The following is a 22,123-nucleotide window of genomic DNA, read 5'->3' on the forward strand; positions in this document are numbered from 1 at the left end:
TGTAGTGCATGGTCTGCTGTGTATATCCGTATTGCACTTTCTTTTCTCTTTTTAAAAATGTATGCGACTATTTGTTTACCACTACACTAGGTTTTCTTAGCCTCACTCAGTAAACATAAATGTTATTCCATCTTCTTCAGAAGTTTTTACATTCTTGATGGGTGCTAGTATAATATAAGATGTACGTGTGCAGTACCCTAATTTACAGCATAACTACGCGTTATCATTTCTCATAGAAATCTTGTCTGTGTCATATGATTCGCTTGTTTCTCGAATCGACCCTAGGCAAATATTGATTGTAGATACGGAAGCTAATGACCTCTCTTCCATAGAATACAATTGCATGTGTTACAAATACCGAGCTCGGATGCCTTTATACGCTTCCTTAAGGATTAAAACGATCAGAGATAAGTTCCAGATAAAGAACAGATGCTTTTGACACTTTTGCATTCAGCTACTGACCCGCCGACCATTTGCCTCGAAGAATCAAATTATTACATTCCACAGTCGACAGAATGCACCGTACTCTAACGCGAAATAATTGACACTGTCGTGGGTGTGGATTGTAGCACAGTTAAACATTTCATGTTAACACATCCTTAAAATATTGTTGCCGTGCTTTTGTTTAAAAAATACAAAAATTTAACAACCAAACAAAAATTAAAAAGCGGCAAAAATCTAGAACGAATCTGCAAGAACACTATATTTAACCTACAACATAGTGTGCCCATGATATTTATTTTAAGCGAACTATTTTAAGTTATGTTTTGAAGATTGGGTTCTTTGAATTTAAGAAGGCGATGGTTTTGCTACTAAGAAATGAAATTTTGCATGTTGTTATTGGGTTCATATAGAGGAGCCAGCGGCAAAACACACTTGTGATTAGTCATGCCTTTGCCCTTTCCAATACCCTATAACGGCAACAGGGATGAGTGTGCAGTGTACCGGTCAAACGAGGCGTGACCGTGAGGGTCTTTTCCGTTTTGCGGTATAACGCATTCATTCCGCTGAGTATGACGTCACATTTATAGTGTTCAATATAAGCGACTACGTAAATTCGATGTTTTGGTTCATTCATTCATGATGAAAACTGATTTATACGAACATATCACTTCATTTGCGGACAATCTTTGAAAATGTTCGCCAATGTTAGATAGTATTGACGATTTTCTTCGTCAAAAAGTCTAAAACTCTTTCGTAAAAAAAAAACTCAGCCGTGACAAATGGAACGGTTTGTCATATTGGAATAAGTCCTCTTCCCCAAAGACAGGGCAAAGGGGAAACAGAAAAGCTGTTTTGTTGGTTGAACTCTGTATTCGTTATTGGTCTAAAAGTTTAATGTTTATTTTCCTTCCATCAAACTCTGTGACCTGGGTGGGAATCCCGCCCAGGCCGACACGTGCGATTGGTTTTTAGTCTTTGCCTCCTGATCTGATTCCATTGGTCTTCCCTGGAAGTTTTTTTGGATTTTCCTCCCAACCCTAAAATTGGACTTTTTCGTTGTCTTTCTCCCCAGTGCCCTCCAGAGATACTGAAACACGAGTCTTATGGCTGACGAAGGTAATAGTTCATCATTGTTTGTGCATGATGTTCCTTTGATTCGATAAATTACCGAAAACTTGACAACCAAACCTGATGAAGTTTCAGCTTAGTGAATGCTGTACATTCCCAGAAAATCTACATTCTACTAGATTTTGGTTTCATATCAAACATTACCGAGTCATGTTTTGAACTGTGCCTGAATCCAGTGTCTGGGACACGTTTTTAGTCAAAAAGCAGCACGCAATGTCACGCACTGAACCGACGAATTATAAACCGCGCGAACGTGTATGGCGCGTACTTTATAATGGCAATGGCTTTATTCGTTGTATTCTTCAAACGAACAGCTTTACAGAAATAATCCTGTCACAAGGAGTTTAATCTCATAATCATCTTTAAACCAAGTATGCTTTTCACAAATAATTTTTTCAGTTATCTTTTAGACTGCGAGCGCCAAATTATCGAGCGTGTAGGGTCGGTGCTATGGATACAATCCCTTGGTTACCGACATCCGGTATCTTGCGACGGAGCGCTGCGTCCATGGCAATAGTACAATCCGCTGGAATCATTTCAGTGAAAGATGTAGTTGATATTCGTTTATACTAAAAATGAACTCAGTTCATTTAATTACTCCGTGCATTAATTAAAATTGAAAGTTTTTAAGGTACAGTCCATCATTTGCAGTAATCGAAAAGTAAGTGACGAAATTATTTTCTAAAGATGGTTATTGGACTACATTCCGTGCCAATTAATCTATCTGGCAAGCTGTCATTTTGTAGAATACAATGAAAAACAAGCCATCTCCGACGATGCGTCTAAAGACATATAAAAATGCTATTAGAAAAGCGCCCAAGCCTTGACACAACACACTTGCTCGCGCACATATATTTCACCTGTTTTCAGGGGACCGAAAGCTTTATTGGAACAAAGAAAATATCCCCATAACTCGGTCCAAATTTACTTAACAAAAAAACTTGTCCCATTCACGCGGGGTACGCCTACCCCCACACACATGCATTGTGCGTTCAGTGCGTGGTATAGTGTAGCTGCATTCGACTGAACGTTAGAACGCGTCCCAGACGCTGACTTCAGGCGCAATTCAAAACACGACTCGGCAATTTTTGATATGAAATCGTAATCTTATGGTTTTTCCTCAGAATGTACAGTATTCACTGAGCAGACACTTCATCAGGTTTGTTAGGCACCCTTCTTTAAATTTTAAGTAATTCGACTGGACCTCTAAAGGTAGGTTTAGGGCCTCGTAAGAACTCACAGGACAAGTTATTTCAAAAGAGGAGGTTTGCATTGTTAGCATTCAGGCTTATCAAAAGAGGACAAATTACCAGCAAACTGTTTAATTTCAAAATAATGAGAATGAATTTTTAATATTATGCCAATCTTTTTTTGCAAAACTTTTCTTGAGGTCTAAAATTACCCCTTGACCACCTAAAAGCTTGGCACTTGACTTGTGGATATAAATCATCGATGAATCAGTTATTCATTCAATTCATCAACCCGCTTAATAGACCAATTTCGCCTGCTAAGTCCCGTGACTTATATTGGGTACTAAATATCAACAAACACGGCGTCCATCAAAAGCAAAGTGTTGCATAAGTGTCATTTACCAAAAATGAAGCCAACGGTAGGTACTTTACCCAGACTACTGACGTGCTGGGTACTATACCGTAACTTAGCTATATTGTTTGTAAACAACACCCAAAACACACGTTGCTTTGGGGTCACGTGATTTAGTGGGTGCAATCGGTCTATTCCGAAATGTGGCTTTGTGCCAAAGTCTGCAAAGTCAACAGTGATATTGTCTTGCTGGTTAGTATCTCTTTTAAAGCAAATTATCCTACCTGGTCGCTGCTGTAGCTAGATGGATCCAAGAAATTTTGTTGGGGACGACCCACCGTGGGGTCCGACCTCTTTCCCCCAGCTTTCCATCTATTTTGTCCACTCATGGAGAACGTGTTGTGCGCGCTACAAAGTATACTACCGAAGACTACAGCCAGAAACAAGGTGGCCGCTAACGAATTTCTTCCCATCGTCTTTCTCTCCCTTGTACCGTTCAGTCAACTACAGCAGATACGTTGAGGCCTGTGTGGTTGAAGGGTAGATCGAAAGAGACCTTCAAGAAAAAGAGACACTCAACAGCTTGTACATTAATGCATACACCTTGTTGCGGCAACGATCTGCAGAATGAGTACTTGTTACACGCAAAGCGACTGTTGGGCTGACATGTATTTCATACAACACGCTTTTGCTTAGTATACAGTTTATCTGATAACCATCATAGATTCAACGTATTCACAGATCCATCCACACCAGGTTTATAAGTGTATGAAGGCAGAAAAACAGAAACTAACAATGGGATTAGCTTTTACGTAATTCACCACGTGACCAGGCTACTATGCAACACCAAATTCTTACCAATCAATCAGCCGCTCTAAATTACAGGACCTATAGCAGTAACACAGTCAGTGGTATATTGCCAACTGGCAGACGATAACCAGAAGCTGGACGATATTCGTCGAGCACTATAACAAGGTTATACGATACATGTTTTTGCAGGCGGTTTGGCAAAAATGTCATGAGAAATACGACGGCAGAAAACCACAGGAATCGAATAAAAACCGGTTATTTTGTTCACACTTCGTGCGACAAGGCAACCGGATATGTCGCTTTTTCAAGCCATCCCTGGTGCTCTGTGTTTCCTTAGTAATGAATATTTTAGCAAGCCTTTGAGTGTTGTGTTTTGAGATGAATATGTCCTTACAAAAACTACAAGGCGGTGAACCTCAAGGGTTTGCTACAGTACAGCTACTGTCCATGCACAAAAACCTTTCTACAACAAGTCTATGTACATATGAAGAAGGCTGTTGGTTTTAACATTTGAAACTATTCAACTTAACAACGAAATGTTGGAAAGTGACACCGGCGCTTTGTAAAGGTAGAGAGCTTGCAAGAAATGCCTTTTTGTCAAAAGGAGCGGGTATGGGCCTAAAGGCTAGTTGAGTAAGTTTCTTTCTTTGAATGTTGTAGCTATTTTTCTTATGACTTAATACGCGAATAAACCTTCGTTGAGTGGAAGAAGTAGAAAATGTCAAGGCTTATCATTGTTTTTTTTCCTTTCAATTTGTATCGCTAAGTTAAGATCTACACCAGCTAAGTGGACTTGTCTCATTACAAACTATTTGTTTTAGTCTCCATCTTACCTCACTCGTTTTAGTTTACTCTCCAGTGATTTTGATTCATTAAAAAGATAAATGAAGGATCGAAGTTATAATTAAATTTAAAGCCAAATTTATCTGACAATCTAAGAAGTTATCCTGAAGTGTATGGCTGCAGACATTTGTTTTAAGTTTGTAGGCCTAACCCAATCAGCTATAAGTATTGTTAAAAGAACATATCATATGAATGAAATTTTATTTCTATTCAGCAGAGAACGATTTTACTTAAACAAATCGGTAAAATGAATGCATTGTTTCAAAAAATGTTATTGTTGGACGCCGCCTTTTACACAAGAACATTTTCGAGGAAAAAAAATCACTTTTAAGCTTTACCTTGTGGTATGGTTTTCTTCCATGCCTCAACCCGAAGAAAAATGATGGCACAGCGTTGAGAGCGATAACTGATCGATTTTTTCCGGGACGTTTTTAGGGGGGAGCTTTTACGTTTTGATTTCATGGCTGATCGGGCCTTTCTTCTCTTAATTGACAGTTTGGAGTTTTGCAGCCCTTACAGCGGTGCAATGAAACGCGAACAACGCCCCGAGCCTTTTTACGCGTGTAAATAAAGGATTGCACGCACATTTTCAGGTTTTCCATCTCCCTTCATCGTGTCTTTGTGTGTGATGATCGCGCTTCAGGAACGCTACGAGTGCATACCTCATTATCCGCTTCGTGCAGCGTTTGGTTGACCAGAAATATCTCCCAGTGCCTAATTGTCACGGGGCTTGGATAACATTGCATTAAATATCAAAGCCAAAACCAAGGGTATGCACCATTAATCTTGGTTTCTGCATGGTGCCGAATATCTTGAGTGTGTTGTGATGTTAATTAGCAACGATTGCCAGCATATACCGGTACCGTTCACTGTAGCAATGGCTAACCGTCATTTTACTTTTTAAATACACCAAATTTCACAGGCATCTAATCGTTATTAATAATCTGCTTATTGATTAACAGTTTAACTCATTTTCTTCTTAAATCATGAAACTCGTGAATCGAAATATTTTGTTTTCTTGGACCTTTTGATGATTAAGATTGTTACAAATTTTACCTTAAATGACTCGCTTAGATTTACAATTTAGTTTCAATCGGCATTCATTACTATCCAAGTTATAGTTATTGACCCGTTTCACGAGATACATACTTTTTGAAGTGCTTCTCATGTATCTTCTGTTCAACGGAAAAATCTCCAAAACGGCAGCTTCGTTTACTTTTGGCGCGAATCGTCGTCTTGATTTAAATGTGATAAGACTTTCCATAGTTTAGCCACCATTAATATTCAATTTCTGTAATCAACATTCAGCTTTAATCCCTTAATAACTAACCAAAAGAGTCCAGAGAGACACATTTCATTCTTGATATTATCGATTATTTTTAATGTAAATATTTACTTTGTCTTACTCCAATTCTTGAGCCCGAAGAGACAACATGTACATTTTCTTCTTCTGTTCAGTTTCAGGAATGAAATAACCAAATTAGTGACTGACTCGTGAGGGCTGTTGCCTGAGCCGTTTCCTCATTTTCGTATTTTTGATCTTAATCCTCGATTTTGTCGCATCCACTCTCTGCCTTGTGTAATTCTGCATTCTTAAGTTGTTTGAAAACCTGTGCAAAACCTCTCCAAATCTGAATTCACTTGGTATAAGGTTGTCAGTCCAATAAGTATTCAAGATTGAATGTATCCGATCTTAATTATGAATCAAGGTGCGGTAAATGAACTTTCACTCAGGCTCCAATAATGCTACTCTGGGGAAGCTATCAAATTGACTTAAATTCCATTTTAAATTGAAAGAAATTCAGGGATTCTATTGTTATCACACCAAAGGCTGTCGAATTACAAACCTCAAATCCAGGCCAGCTGGATAATGATACTTTTCAATAACAGTGCAAATCCCGTAGGTTTCCCTCCAAACAGCCATTTCTTTTGGGAATGGGAAAAGGTTCCACTTTCGTCATAGAAAGTGGTGTAAAAAAGAGACTCATCCTCCAACTGAGTTCTCAAGACTAGAATGTTGCACGCGATTGAATATTGCTTTGATTGTAAGTGGACCCTGTACGAGGGGGCCATCTGATACTTTTATTGCGTGCGGATTCCTGATGTGCGCACGTGGACCCAAATGATACAATACTCCCTCTTGAAACCGTTGTGTTTGCATTTGGATTAAGGAGGATCTGCTCATGCTGTAGTGCAGACAATGGACCACGAGGGTTCCCAGTTTAGTTCACGAGAGTAGCGCTGAAGCCCTGAGGCTGATGGTATTGCAGATTTTTATGCGATATTCAAAATGTAAGATGTGTCAATACCGAAGGAACGATGGCAAAAACCTACAAGAAAGAGAACGTATGCCAGGACCGTATTTATGAGGTTTGTTCAGCATTCTCATGTGGAAACTAACTTCCACCATCTACAGGATCGGGCAAGGACGTTAGGGAAGGTGTGTGGCGTAGGGTTTGTGTACTCCACGACTCTAGAAATTGCCCCTAGTAGCAGCCCCTGCATGGAACATAATGATTATTTTGCGACTATACATTTTGAATTACACAGAAAATAATATGTAAAAATTCAATCAGCAGAACGAGCCATCCTTTAGAATTCAGATACCGGTAGTCTGGTTTATTTACAAGACGCATTTTCACACAAACGCTGGCACGCATTATTAAGTGCATTAAAATTTTATAAGATGGAAAGGGCTAAAATGGGGCGGATGCAGATACATTTCTGATATTATTCTGCTTCGCAACAAATGAATTAAGACAAACGTGAAGAAACCTTTAAAATGGGGAAAAGTAAGAAGTAGCTAACTACGAAGTATTGACAAAAATAGATTTTGGGGGCAATGTGGTTGTGTACCATGTAAGATATGCACATTCTATCTTCTCGTCCTCCCATACATTATCCTTGTGTGAAATGTAGGTTCAGGTTTCCTTGTACTGTTCCCTCTTTGCTAATTTTTTTGGCAAAGGTTCAAGCTGACTCTGAACATCGCTTTAATAGGATTTACAGTAGAGAATATGCTCTTAGATTTTCATAGTTATACCTGACAAGGTCATCTGATAAAGTTCTTAAAAACCAAAAATGAAATCCAAACTTCCAAAAACCTTTTCAGATTAAACGTAAGACCAAAGTTTTATTCTTTGCCAGAAAAAGAAATCACTGCGTGAAGGAACAACAAGCCAACAGGTCGGCACTTACCAGATGTGTAAAGATGGAGCAGATGCCAAGCTTGCAGATTTCTTCTCTAAGAGAAACGTCACAGGGCATTTATACTTGGGTAGAAAGAGAAATGCATGAAACTTGACACGATTACAGGGGACTATTTCAGAAACTGCACACCAAGTTTATTGCCGTTAACAGAGCCGGAGTCTGATGTCTGCAAGTGCTCACACGGCAAATCAAAGTGCGTTGTAAAGCGACAGCTAGACTGCCTAACATCCAGGTATATAGTAGACACAGAAAGGCAGGGGCGTGCGACTGCCAGGCTGTTCAACCAATGAAAATCGCGGACTGTCTTCAATGACTGTGACTTGAGATATCATAAATTCCAAATGGCTGTCAGGATAAATTCAGAAATACGGCTTGGGAATATACTGACGCAGCAAAGATTTGACTTATTGAAGTAGTACGCTTTTCCTTCGTCATATTCGCTTCAATGAATATATAATAGCTTTTAAAACAACAACGCTCAAAGAATTTGGTGTTCCCTTACAACGATATTATAAAGCGACTTGAACCAAGGAATTATGTTTCACTACCTAAATTATGATACTGTCCCTGCGGTTAAAACGATTATCGCTTACTCAATAATTAATTTCATGTGTCTTACAAAATGAGATGTCGCACATATCATTAGCAATTATTTCGTTATTTAGTGCAATCTGTGAAGCGCATCACATAATTTTATATGCAATAGAGAGTAATATATAATTGACTATTATTAGTTTGAACCAGCAGAGGGGGATACATTGCTCACCACCTTTTTGGATATACTCTCAGTATTTCCAGTAATAATACTTATGAATTGGATAATGAGATCAAACGATTATCATATCTAAAAAAATCAGATTGAATTTATGCTAAAACGAATCATTTAATAATTAGCAAATTTGATTCAACCTTGCATTTTATTTACTATATTTATTATTCTTTTCTTGTGGTTTTCAAAACTGTTTAATTTTGTATCCTGTAATAAAACTAATTAGTTACATTTTAAAGAACATCTGGTAATTAAATAAAAATTACTGTCGAGTATCGTACTTGGGGCAAATTGTTGTCTTTTTTAATCTACTGATAAATTTTTCGCATAATATACTATAATTTGTTTCTCATGGACAAGTTAATTTATAAGTATTGCCTATTTTTCTGGTAGCCTTCCTTACCGGTCTTCCTTTGGACTTTTTACATTCTTTGTATGCAGTTACTTGAAGTCACTTTTAGAAAAATAGATGTAAATATTCACTAAGTCTTACAGTCGGATGAAGGCTACGCGGTAATGACGAAATTATGACATTCATTATTCTCACACGACACACAAAACACTATTTGAAAGAAGAGATTGACTTTCGGGCATCGCTCTTCGTGCCGCTAATCTTTTTCTTTATTCTAGTTCTTAATCATAAATTTCGCTTAGCCTAAATTGGCCATAAAAAACGGGGCACGCTTGTTCAAATCCTTGCCACGCTTGGCATCCTGTGGGCCTAAAAAATATGGCACACTTGCCAACCAGAAAACTAGCCCCATCGGAACAAATGGGCGGTAGTGACAGTGTTTTCCATTTGGTTCCTTGACTAGAAGTTCTCATTACGTGGCCAAATTACTTATCATAATGAATTTCAGAAAGCACGCCAATCGTTTCCACCGTTGGCAAATACGGTTGGAATTGGAAGCCCCCCCCCCGAACTATCGGGTGCTTGGCGTAGTTTGTCACCGTAACATTTTAAGGGCAAATTCAAAATCTTCATATGAACTATTTGTTTATTTATTTTAAATTGAGGCACTGTTGCCCGTCGCTCCAAGACAATTCCTGCTAAATATCTAGCCTACTTCATTCAATGGTGGTGAAGGGGAGGCGGCAGGTTTGTTTTCATGTAGCGGCAGGAAGAGCTATATCGAAGTGATTTTTGACGGCAGTAGCAGAGCGCGACTTTGAGTTTCATGTAACAATTTCAGGGTTGACTCACATATTCGTCTTGACTTCCTGCCAAAGGGGGTGACCAGGTGTCCTTGCCTCTATATTGACAACTGGCTGCCCGCGGCCGCAACCTGGAACCCGGCATGCATAACGTGTGCCTGCTGATGGGAATAATGAATTTTATCTTGAAGTGATAAAAAGAAATATAGTAGCAGAACGTATTTCGAACGCCTAGATAATGCCCATCTTTCAACGAACTGCGTGATGTGAAAATAAGTAAAATACTACCACTTTCAAGAGTTAGCAGAATGGTACCAAGATTCTTGTAAAAGAAAGTGGCAGTGTCCAATGGGAGATGCAGAGCCTAAGAACACAATTTGTCATTTAAAAATCATATGTTTCTAAGTAGTAAGAGATAGAATGACCACGCATATACGTAGGCTGGTGATTCAGCTGACCTCAATCTTCACTCCGTCCTTGTTACACCTCCCTACAACAGATTGAGTATTTTGAAAGCGCCCCTGGATAGTGACATTTCAACCAAACCAAACCAAACCAACAACAAAAGCAATGCGTACCGTAAATCATAACTTTTCCAGCTGTGCTGGGTTAATAAAACTAAGTTCAAAATGAAACCACTGATTTTTACTTCCATTTGTTCCTGTTGAATTAAACTGCCCAAATCCATAGCAATACATAAAGGTCCGTAGATGAGATTCAAGCTCGTTGAAAAGTGAAGTGTTTGCCGCGGGAAACATTTTTTCCAGAAAAGAAGCTGCATACCTAGATAAATTCCAGCCAAAGAGTGTCTAAAAGTCGGGACAGATATTACTTTCAAGCACAGAAAAAACGTCCAAATGCATTTAATATGCTTTCATTGTTTCTTGTTTATTTGATCAATCTTCCCCATTCCCTTCATATCTTTTGTACATTTCCTAGACTGCGGTTTTCCAGCTGCCCCCGTTTTAGAAGGCTTCAGTAGTCGCCTTGCTTGGGTTTCGAACAGAGTTCGTCTGAATTGAAATATATACAATATTTTTCCTGACCATCAGATTCTATGACAGTTTTTCAGTGGACTGGAAGTGGGTGGTACTCATTGTTAACCCTTTGCGGTTCGCTCGACCTATATTCACCGGTTCATTTGATTGGAGATTTTTGCCAGTGATTTCGTGTGTTTTCCCGAATAACTTTCAGTGGAAATTTTAAGGGGGATGAATGTGTAAACAACCTCGTGCTGATGAAATGCCTTCGGGCCACTATTGGCAAATTTCAGCGAAAGAAATAAACTTTAAGGACAAAAAAATAAACTTTTCTTGGTTTTTACCACAATTTCATTATTTAAAAATGTCACCAGATGACGCCAAATGCCAGTCTCGTTTGGGGGCATCGTAACACATGGTATACACAACTTGAAAAATAATTTTTATGATCTTAACTCAAACTGATATTCTTGATAATTTTTCAAAAGTCGGAAAATGTATGTTAATCAAGCTCCATGCAGTGGTACCTCAGCGGGGAAAGGACAACTTGCCTTCCAAGCCAAGAGCACAAGTACAACCAAAAAGGATCACCAGACAAAACAGTTTTACTGCCACCTCTTGGAATCAATAGCTGGTAGGTCCTTGCATTTTGTAGGCCACATCACTAGAAAAAAGGTGTATAACCAATCATGCCATGCGCAAGTATTATTTCAAATGCAATCTCGGTCAGAACCTCAATACTACAAGAGAATCGGTAACGTGGAACCCCGAAATACCTTTTTTAGACTTAATACACTTTTGTTGGTTTATCCGTATCATTCAGACAGTTGGAATGTTAACTTTCATGTAAAGTTACTTATTTTGGAGTGTTGGTGAGGTAACGATTTCCATGAACTGGCAGTAACTTTCTCCAAATGCTCTTACCTTTTGCGATCGCAATATCAAGCATGGAAACTGGGCCTTGGAAACTTTCACTTACTACCAGTTGTTTGTATTTAGTTGGAAGTCATGACAAAACTAAAGTTTTGTTAAAGTTAAAAACCCTTAGTCTAAGATTAACGGGACCTGTAACAGAGCACAGGAGGATTATTCCAACTTCAGTTCACCTATAGCGACGTTAGTTGATGATTCCGTCTATCACGAAGGAAAGGATTTTATCAACATGACCAGATGAATGATAACTTTATAAGTGACTCCAGTCGTGGAATGCATTTCAAGGAGCACACCAGAGATATTTTCTTGAGATACATTTAACAAGTTATATCACTTTTTCAAGTAACACACAGCCCGATTGTCTTCCCCAAATTCCGCTCAGGGATAAAGATTAAGAGGGTGTACCGCAGCCTCAAGCTGCCAGCCGTAGCAACCTGTAGCTCGTTTCGTACTATACCCTCTGTCTCAAAAATTATAGTTACTGCCTAATGATTTCGCTGAAAATGAAGGGGGTCAAAACTTGCACAAAATAAAATGACATGGATTTAGAAAGCTCTAACCTTTAACTGGTCAAAAAAAAAAAACACCTCACCCCCAGCAAAATACGGGGCTGGAAAGGGCCAATCTGCAAACGATTTGTTTATTTTCAAACGATTTGTTTATTTATGACTTACAATTGATTTCTGGCCGTGATGCCTAAAATGGCTCAATTAAAACGCCAATGCTGTCATACGGTACTGTACTTGGCGGTTGCACATTTTGTTCAAAGAACAAATTGGTGGTGACCGCTGCAAGTTATGGGAAATATTTTCTTTCAGGAGGCACTTTGGTCAGATGTTAATCCAGCAATAATCGCCTTAGAGGACAATAATCGGAAACCCTATGTACTTGCCTAGGGACATCCTGCAAGTCAAGGGGAGACCGTCGTAACGCCAGTGTCCGCACTCGAAGGACAAGGCTCATTTCTTTTCCTCGGTCATGCTGTACAGGATCAAAATTGAATCTACATCTGTAATAGCCAGAAGGGTGTGAAATCAGCCAGTGCAATAATGCAGTACGCGACACGCCTGGATGTCACGGAGGTGCGAGGGTACTCAGGCATTGTGGGGATACCACTTTTGCCTGTTATATACTGGTCATCAGCTTTCTCTTCGGAACATTAGCGCGTCATCTGAGGATCATAGGTTCATCAGAGAGGATGACGATATCATAAATCAGGCAAAATTTCCCACTCATATTCTGACATTAATTTTATTGAACTGTACCGGACAAATACAAAATTTAACATGATATATTTTATAATTTTATAATGAGGACAATTTAAGAATAAACGGCCGTAACAAATTTAGAGTGGAGGTAGAGCTGTTACCGATTCGGACACATCTTGTTCTTGAGTCTCAGGTGATAAGTAGTGGACTACCTATTATGTGAGATTTATTTCCGGACTCATGGAACTGCTTAGTACATAGCTGAAAATAGGAACAGCGATAAAACAAAATATTTACCCGTTTGTCCAAATAAAATTGGAATTGTGATGTCGACTATCTCCGGAAAACTAGTCACCTCTAGCACTTTGTTTAAAGAGCTGAACAAGAAGTACGCTGTGTTTCTTTAGAGTAAACTGCCTTACGGTGGAACGTCTATATTGCTAGAAGAGCAGGTATTGAAGGGTATTTTCCACACATTTTACTAGAGTTAGTATGGTGGAAGACCTTATTAACATGATTGGAGCGAAGCGTTGTTCACGTTCACGTGGTTTCTGAGAAGTCCATGGAATGTGTGACACTTGGTACATTGGTGTGTCCCTTTTATATTTGGCATGTGTGACGCTTTTTTTTTAAATCAAGCACTTGATTCTTCTTACACAGCAATGGCTTTTTCAAGCAAAATGAACGGGTATTCGGTAAAACTGGATGCATTTCTTTATATTTGTAAATACCTTTTGACGATGACAATGGATAAAAAGAATATAAAATGGTAGACGTCGACAACTTGTAATCTAACACAAATAGACAGCGCTGCCAAATAATTTTTCAATTTCAAGAGGTTTTTCGCAGCAAATTAATATTTCGATTACGGTAACGTGATGCGGCAAAATTTTGAATTATTGCAGAAACCATTTAAACAAACGGCTGTTTTTCAATAAAAATGATAAATATTTGTCAATATGAGTCCCTGTTTTTGATAAGGAAGCCATCTCCTATCATACGATAGCACTTAGTTGTTCAAATTGATATTATTTGGGGGGAAAGAACAAAACTTTATATTTTAAAGTGTAATAAAACAACATGGACAGATCTGACTTTTGCAAGAACTAAACCTAAACTCTAAGCAGCGATGACTATCATCCAGGCTTTATGAAGCATTGTGAGCCATGCGAGGATGTTATGATTGGCTTGGGGCAATATATACAAATGTTTCAGTCGATTCTAAGTTCAACTCGAAGATCAAATTTGCCTGAAGAAAAGAAAAAGAGTTATTTTTATATCTTGACGAGCTTTCCCGATATAATCCTGCAGGTGAGGTCCTTCCGTTATTTTCAGTGATGTTTATTTAACAGAAAAAAACTATGATTTTTCTCCTGCAAAGTCGTGTTGTACATATGTATCACGTGTATCCGTCAAAACAACTTTAGAGTCGTAAAATAGTTACCGATGCACGTCAGATTTATTCCGTTTTCTACATGCAAGTATACTTTCTTATTCCATGTCATATTCATCTATCATTTTTATCTTGCTTGGGGGAAAGGGCGTATTTTGAGAGTGTTGTTACAGTGTACAGCACGTAACTTTATTATATTATTTGGAGCTGCCGTTGTAAATGTGAAATTATTTCAATGATAAAGTTTATGGCAAAGGTGTGAAAAATTATATTCATTGAAACAGCAACATATCGAATTCAGTGTGCCCGCATTTATCTTCAATTTGAATGAAAAGATTCGAGCATATCAGGCTTTGTTTTCAGCGTCATTGCAAACTTGAAAAGAGAGTTTCTAATCCTCCGAAAGAGAAACTAATTATGCAAACAAGCTAAGGATGACTTTCCTGGTCTGATTTTATTGTGTATTTTATCCATTTTAAAATGGAAAATAACGTGAATTGTGCAATTTTTAAGTAGTTTTAATGCTTTTCAGTGAAAGTCATTTATCAAAGATGCAGCTCACCTTCATAATAAAGACTAGGCATATGATGAGACTTCCAATGCTGAATAGTGTTTGTCTATCTGGTATTTCCTGATGAAGAATATCTCCGACGTATAACCTCAGAACCAAACAAAGTCAGAAAGTGTTATATTTGGAAGAATACAGTTTCTTCCTATACATTCAGAAGTTATCACACAATTGGAAAATTTCCTTATAACCAGAAATTTTCAGAACCCTTCCCACCTTCTGCTCAACCTCCCCCAAAATGAGCATCAATCAATCGCAGTGAATTGAAATTTATCGTCTTGCTTTCATGTTTAAAACGGTGTTGCTATTCCATTCACTAAAGTGGTTCGTATGTATGCATTTCATACATCCAATTCTGCTCTCCGCTACTGGATGTCAAACTGATAAAAAATTTTACTTGTTGTGATCGATTGTCATGTTGATTACTTATGTTCACAAGATATCCATTTAAAAATGAGAACTGAACAATGGAAACGAAATAGCTGTTACGCAAAGCTGTCTGAAGTTTTCGTTAGGTCTGTGCATGTAGTTCTGGGTGGAGTTTCTAACAATCAGCTTTCTATTGTTTTCCTTGTTAGGTCTCTTTGTGGTGTTCAAATTCTCTGTAAACTGCGAGGAATGCTGTATATCACCAATTTAATGTTGCACTAAACGTGCACAAAAAGGAGTGATACTACTAGTTCAATTGAAAGAGATTCCAAATTACTCAACCATCACTCTGCTGTCGAACCAGGGACGATGTAGCAGCAAATTAGCGACGAGGATGGACTTTTTCAAGAACACTGTAAAATACAGCGCTGTTAAATGTGCAGTATTGTATTGTATTATTCTGGAGTAAACGAAGTCCACAGTAAACTAACCTGTCTGTTACACGTATTTCCTTGTGCTACTGTGAAATGCAGTACAATTCTGCGTATTATTTTAAAAGTAATGTTTTACAGTGTGAGTTTTGACCTCATGTGTTCACGTTGACACGAGTGGGGCGTTGTTACTTTCGTCAAGTATTACACAAGCATTTTGGCAAATGGTTGTGCATTTTGGACGCAGTGCCATTAATTGCCTAAACAGATAACATTTTGTGGAAAATGAAGAGTCCTATATTTTCACGTACCAACCATGATTATATCAGAGGAGCCAACCAATGCGCGTACATACCATATAAGTGCATTTCAAGAACGGAGATAAAGTACGGCTGCGTTCAAGGCTGTTATCTAAGAGGTACGTGTATCTTATAGGTAATTATATTTGAACTACACAAGTTAAATTTGATTAATCCACACTCAATTATACTAATATCTGAATAATTTCTACACATGTAGAATGAACTCGTAATCAACGAAAACAGTACCTTATTGTGGCTGTCTACATTAAATCAGTTTAAATTAACCAAGCTTAATTAGTGTTGCTTTTACTGTAAAAAATTACTATAACTAATTAACAGTATTTTACTGGCGTCCGTGCTGCCAAGAAAATACTGTGAAATTTTACAGGCAAAAATAATAACTACAGTGAATTACTCTGGATGAAACCCACATTAAAATTGTCAGTATGCCCACCCAAATCGTTTACCTGGCCTTTGGACCTTAATCTTCAATACTGTGAATTATTTCCTGTAATTTTTGAGTACTTCATCATTAAAGTCAAGCTAAATAGAACCATTTTGTAGAAAATTCCATTACCGTATTGTTTATAACCTAGTTAAAGTGCACACTCACGCCACACTATTCTCAAATAAATCTAAGCGTGTTTTATCTCATAATTTCGATGCAAATGTCTGCAATTTTCAATAAATTCCGATTGCACACTCCAATTATTGCTTGGTTGAGATGCATTGACACGACAACCATTTCAACGAATTAAGAAAGCAAAACTATCTTATTGCTTTCTGCTAATTTTTTGGTGACAAATATTATTTCATCATATGGCATATTTACCTTTTCCTAGTTCATCCACACGGTACTGATGATATATTTGCCTGCACAGTGTTTCCATTGTGGGAAAACAGCATGCATAATTGTAATGTTAACCAAATAATTTGAGACGGATTTCAGAGATTTAACCGGTTTAACCAGTGCCTATTCCTTGTAATACTTTTCAATTAATTCTAGCTAGAATCCCAAGTTTAAAGGGATAATTTCAAACACTACTAAGCTCACCCTTTAAAGAAATTTGACGTATTCCAGTATTTTCTTTCAAGCGAAAAGCCAAATGAAAATTTTCCTTTCTTTTCTATTTATTGAATTCCAATCCAATGCCAATTCCAAAGAAAACAAAAATACTGCACTACATGCAAATAAGTCTTCTCCATCCTACAGCTAAATTGATATGACTCTCACCAGAGAGCAAACTTTCTTCAGTTTAGTCACGTGAACATGAATTTGATTTTTTTTCTTTCACAAGATAGTAGAGGAAAACCCACAGTAAACCATAACACAAAAAGGGAATGTACAAAAACGTCAGCGATTATGACATCAACGTTATAAATGGCTTGTATTTTTAGTCATTTAAAATAGACCGATCCATTAAGCCCTCCCCACTGCGCACAAGCTCTTTTCTCATCCCACGCTTCGTGTCATGTGCGCGTGCACGCATGTCGGACTTCCATGCAGGCTAGTCAGACATAAATCGCGGCTGTGCATGGTCAGAAAAAAACAATGGGCTGGGGCTCCATGGAATGGTCTACTGCAAATAAAACATGGTTAGAGGTGGGTGGTGTATACAGTTCCCGAGGCACTAAACTTAGTTCACGAGAAGATGCATAATTTCTGTATAGATTCACTGTTACAAGTTACTGGGAATGATTTCCATATCAAAATACAAGAAATTGAGATAACATTGAAGGTTGTACGTTGGGCACGGCAATAAGACAACGGTTTACAATCAGCAGTCCCTGATGATGGACAGAGTACTGTCACAAAATGGTGCTACCACATATCTTTGCCTCACAAAAAAATTCGATCTGTCCGTCCTGTAAATTTGTATGTGTAATTATTGCCCATACAATCACTTTAAAAAAACTTATTTTTTACAAAGAAAACCACGAGAGTGTGGTCGACTATCTTTAACCCGTGTGACCATGCAAACCTACAATCTTCTCTTATTCAGACATTTGGCAAAGTTTAGGAACACCATACAAAACTGCATTAACCTGCAGAGAAAGCGAAAGTCAGCCAATTGATTATAGCAACTTATGGTTACTGTTAGCGGGGAATAATAGTATCTTGTTTGAACAGCCACATGTATTTTACTACATTTACATGATTTGAAATGCTAACAGTTTAGTATGCCCTTTTCCATTTCAGATGGCTTAAATTGTCCTCTTAATGTCCTACAAGTCCTGCCTTTTTTCAAAATATTTCATTCAAATTTCATAGACCGATATAAAAACAATGTTATGTAATCATTCAGTGAGACAGTGAAATGCAGGCCCAGTGACAGAAATACTAACAAACTTCTCGGTGGTCAATTTGCAAAAGACTGTAATAAGCATATCACTCATTATACGAAATGACCGCCATCGGCGAAAGGAAGCTCGTGTATGAAGGTCAACATCTTAGTCAGTATTAGTGCTATTGAATGCTCATTTCGTAGACATATATTTACCCAAGTTTTTATACTTCCACGGTTTACTAAATGAAGTCAACACTCTTACTCTTTACATTTCAATGTGTACAGGACCCACCGCTCGTGAACTGCTTGTTTGTTAAAACTAACAAGAAGGGCAAAGGAAATTATGGAACGTTTCATTCATCACTATGGATTTTCCTAATATTGAGAATCACACAGTCAGCTAACACCTGTGTTTATGATTTGCTAATAAACAATGTGATATAGCTCCTTAGCTTGTCAAAGCCCACGGTTCCTGATCTTCGTCTAGAAATTTAAACTGCAGAGTTCTGAGTTCCAAGTAGAGTACAAAAAAGCAATACAAGTAAAGATTCTCACTAACCTAAGCCTGACCTTAAGTAAATTATCATGCACTTTGCAGCAGCATGAAATAAGCCTCTTTTTCAGTTAGAATTTTATATAATCTGGCACACTGAATTTTTTAAATTCACGCCAACATAACCATTTGAATTCTCCATACCAAAGACACTGCTGCTATACCTGGTGATTAAAGGCAAACTTTGCTTAGTAAGACGCCTTGTACCAATACACTGTTTCCAGTGGGTAAGAAAGGCACAAAGCAACCATTCCATTCCAGAGATGGTGGTTGCAATGCTAAAGCTTTCCCCAAATCACGAAGTATAGCAACAGTGTCTTTAGTCTGGGGGATTAAAATTATGTGCAATCAGATAACTCTGTGTACCAGATTATCTCGAAAACGAGTAATTAGAACCGAAGAATGACAGAATGCCACAACCCATGGCAGACAAGGCGATAAGTTTATCTGGTTAGAATAATACAGAATCATCTGTTCATATTCTTAAACATCTAAGCCGACTTTAAGAAATTTTGCGGTTGAAACGTTCTACTAATGAGCTTTTTGTACCTGCAAAATACAGGGTGAGAACAACATCTCTTTTTGCATTTTTGATAATATGTCTGCTGTTCCTAGTCCTTAAAAAATAATAAGTACGTCGAAGTACACGTTTTATGTAATTAATTGGAAGTTATAACCAAGGGAAATCATTTATAAATGCGTATATCATCTTCCCTTCGCTTAAAAAGTAAAGAAGCTTCTATACAGAGATAAACTGAGATAAATTACCTATGAAAAGAATGTCGATTTCAAAACACACCAGATATTTTGTGTTTACAGTTTTAGCAAAGTTTTGCGTTGCAATGTAATACCATGCTATGTTTACCATGTTCTCTGTTCAGTTGTTGACAGTATGAACGATCTACACCAGTAATGCATTTAAACGACTTTTTTTTTCATTCTTTGAAAACAGCCAAACGTGGAGGCCTCTACTTTTTTCCAATAAACGGCACAGAGCTTTGATTATTCGTGAAAACATAAAACACTGTTAATTAGACTATTCGTTCAGGCAAGAATGAATATACCAGTGACCTTCAAATTTCATTTACTACTGCCTGAATGTGTTCATTCTCATAAAAAATAACTTCAAATGTTCAAATTAATCAACAGTTGTTTCTGTTTGCTCCACCATCAACATAAGCAGACCGCCTAACACCAATGTTCCATTGCTTAAATCTCTCAGGTTGATGTGAGCACATTCTAGTGCTGCAACGAAGTGGGCTCACAGTAGGCCAACAGCGAGGGCGATACCTTTGTCCAACCTAAATCATACATATTCACAAGGACCTATCGCCAGCAGGACAAATGTTCGTGCCGCATGCACATCACTGTATAATTCCCATAGATAAAAATACTTATTATAGGACCTATTTTTTTCTAACGCCCGTGATCTAAAACTCAGTTGCGGGCAAATACACGCGCACGTACTGACTCTTCCTTCCGAAGTGATTTTTGTCACCTCGTGAGGGCAAAGAAACCGAAACAAGAGTTTTTTGGTCATTTTTAATTAAAAATGCAATGCAATTTTCCAATGCAATGGTATGGTCATAGAAAACTCAAAACAAAGCAATGTCAATTTTCCATAGGTTTGTTGTCACTTAGTCAGCAAAGGGATGAAGTATGCTTCAGCAGTAAAAGGTGGTGGTATTTGTTCTCTTCAAGCATATATGCTGCAGAAATGCCACGGGGTGGACTCTCATTTCCCACTCTTTTTAGCACACCCGTTATTCATTGATGCCCCCGTCCTGTGAAAAAAAATCTTTATTCATGAAATCCTAGTATTTTGTGTGTCATATTGGGAGGCGCGTTATCATTCTCGGTCACTCATTGACGGTCTGACGTCATGAGAAGAGGCATGCCGGAGGGCCCGGATGTTGCAGATGGGGCTGGAGGTAGAGATAGTTTGCTTCTTTCGGGGATTTGATACGAATTCCCATCTGGCTTCGAATAACGTTAAAGACAAAACAGATGACACGATCTTTCTGCAGCACAAGACGCCTGACAGCCTTTCAGTTCTTCTGATATTAAGTTGACAGACGATTATGTGATGATACCAGAGCGATTTTCAAGTCTTTGGGCTATTGCTAACCCATTTTAGTGATGGCTTCATTTTGAAGCGTGGAAATAAAAATAAGTCAAAAACAATTGAGCAAAACAAATTTCACAATCAATTTGATGATAACGAATTAAGGACCTTGCAGCGTACCGATCTAATGCAATTGAAGAAAATGACAATTTAGGCCAACTGCGACAAAATTTAAAATTTTGCTAGAATGATACTTGAAACACAACCTGAGATACAAGACACCACGTGATGCTTATTAACACCCAAAATCACACATTAGTAATTCAGCACCATATGGTCGTAATTCAATATTACATATTTGGCCATCACCTAATGGTGACAATCCAACATTACTGGGACTCTGCTCAATACCACAGAATGTAGATCCAGTTCCATAAGGTGTCTTTTCAACCTCACACCCGCGTTAATGCAACACTTCGCCGTATAAATAAATCGCGATTTGGGAGTGTCCGCGAAACATCCAATTGTTTAACTCTACAAAGTATATTAATGGAGTTTGTGTGTTTGTTTAGTGGAAGGAACATCATTGAGCAACATTTCTATGAAATGTGGCATACTGCACACCTGTGTTGGCTTGCACCACTGCATTGTGATAGCTTTGCTAGGCCGCCATTACTCCTGGCTAGCTGCGTCATCTGGTATATTTTCTTACCAATAAGTGCATGGAGCTCAAACCCAAGTGGATTGATCAACAGAACGAGAGGCACCAATAATGGGTGAAACCTGCTCAATAAAGGCATTGCTGCTCATGCCTTAGGGGACTTTAGACAACTTGCGTCAGGTCCAAGAAAAAGGGAAAGAGAAAATTCCTGCTTTTTTTTACACTTCTTAAATTATTTTGCAATAATTTCTTCGTCACAGCTAAAAAGGTTAAATGATCCACCAGATAAAACATCATATTTCTGGAGCTGCTTGTTGAAGCCATATCAATGATCAGTAAATGAGGGAGCTTTATATAAACGCGATCATCACAGATCCTTTCCCAGACGTTCGTGAAAATGTAAGTTATCAGACTGATATGTATCATGTATCATCACCAGTATCATGAGTGTCAACACACAGGCCACAGTTG

General features: G+C 38.1%; 1 protein-coding gene and 1 long non-coding RNA gene across 7 annotated transcripts in view; one reads left to right on the plus strand and one right to left on the minus strand.

Moving 5' to 3' along the window:
• LOC147796977 (uncharacterized) overlaps positions 1-8,205 on the minus strand; it is a 31,642-nt gene extending 23,437 nt beyond the window's left edge. Inside the window, exons 1-2 of one of the 3 annotated variants that reach the window (XM_087144992.1) lie at positions 7,966-8,205; positions 3,399-3,639 (exon numbers count right to left, since the gene is read on the minus strand). In XM_087144992.1, the coding sequence (XP_087001118.1) occupies positions 3,399-3,587 (189 nt within the window). In that variant the 5' untranslated portion in view covers positions 3,588-3,639; positions 7,966-8,205. Of the gene's footprint in view, positions 1-3,398; positions 3,671-3,972; positions 4,090-7,965 lie in introns of those variants that run through there. The other 2 variants (XM_087144993.1, XM_087144994.1) reach the window with 2 other exon arrangements.
• LOC147796978 (uncharacterized) lies at positions 1,698-18,834 on the plus strand. 4 transcript variants are annotated; one of them, XR_015427503.1, is made up of 3 exons: positions 1,698-2,784; positions 11,370-11,515; positions 15,562-18,834. It is a non-coding gene; the product is annotated as an uncharacterized LOC147796978 (long non-coding RNA). The 4 variants fall into 4 exon arrangements; XR_015427504.1 differs by having other exon boundaries at positions 11,393-11,515; XR_015427502.1 differs by having other exon boundaries at positions 1,698-2,731.
• The last annotated feature ends 3,289 nt before the right edge of the window (positions 18,835-22,123 follow it).

This window comes from Acanthaster planci, linkage group LG13, assembly GCF_054643075.1.
Source record: "Acanthaster planci isolate LZ-2023a linkage group LG13, COTS_SCS, whole genome shotgun sequence".
Classification (NCBI taxonomy): Eukaryota; Metazoa; Echinodermata; class Asteroidea; order Valvatida; family Acanthasteridae; genus Acanthaster; species Acanthaster planci.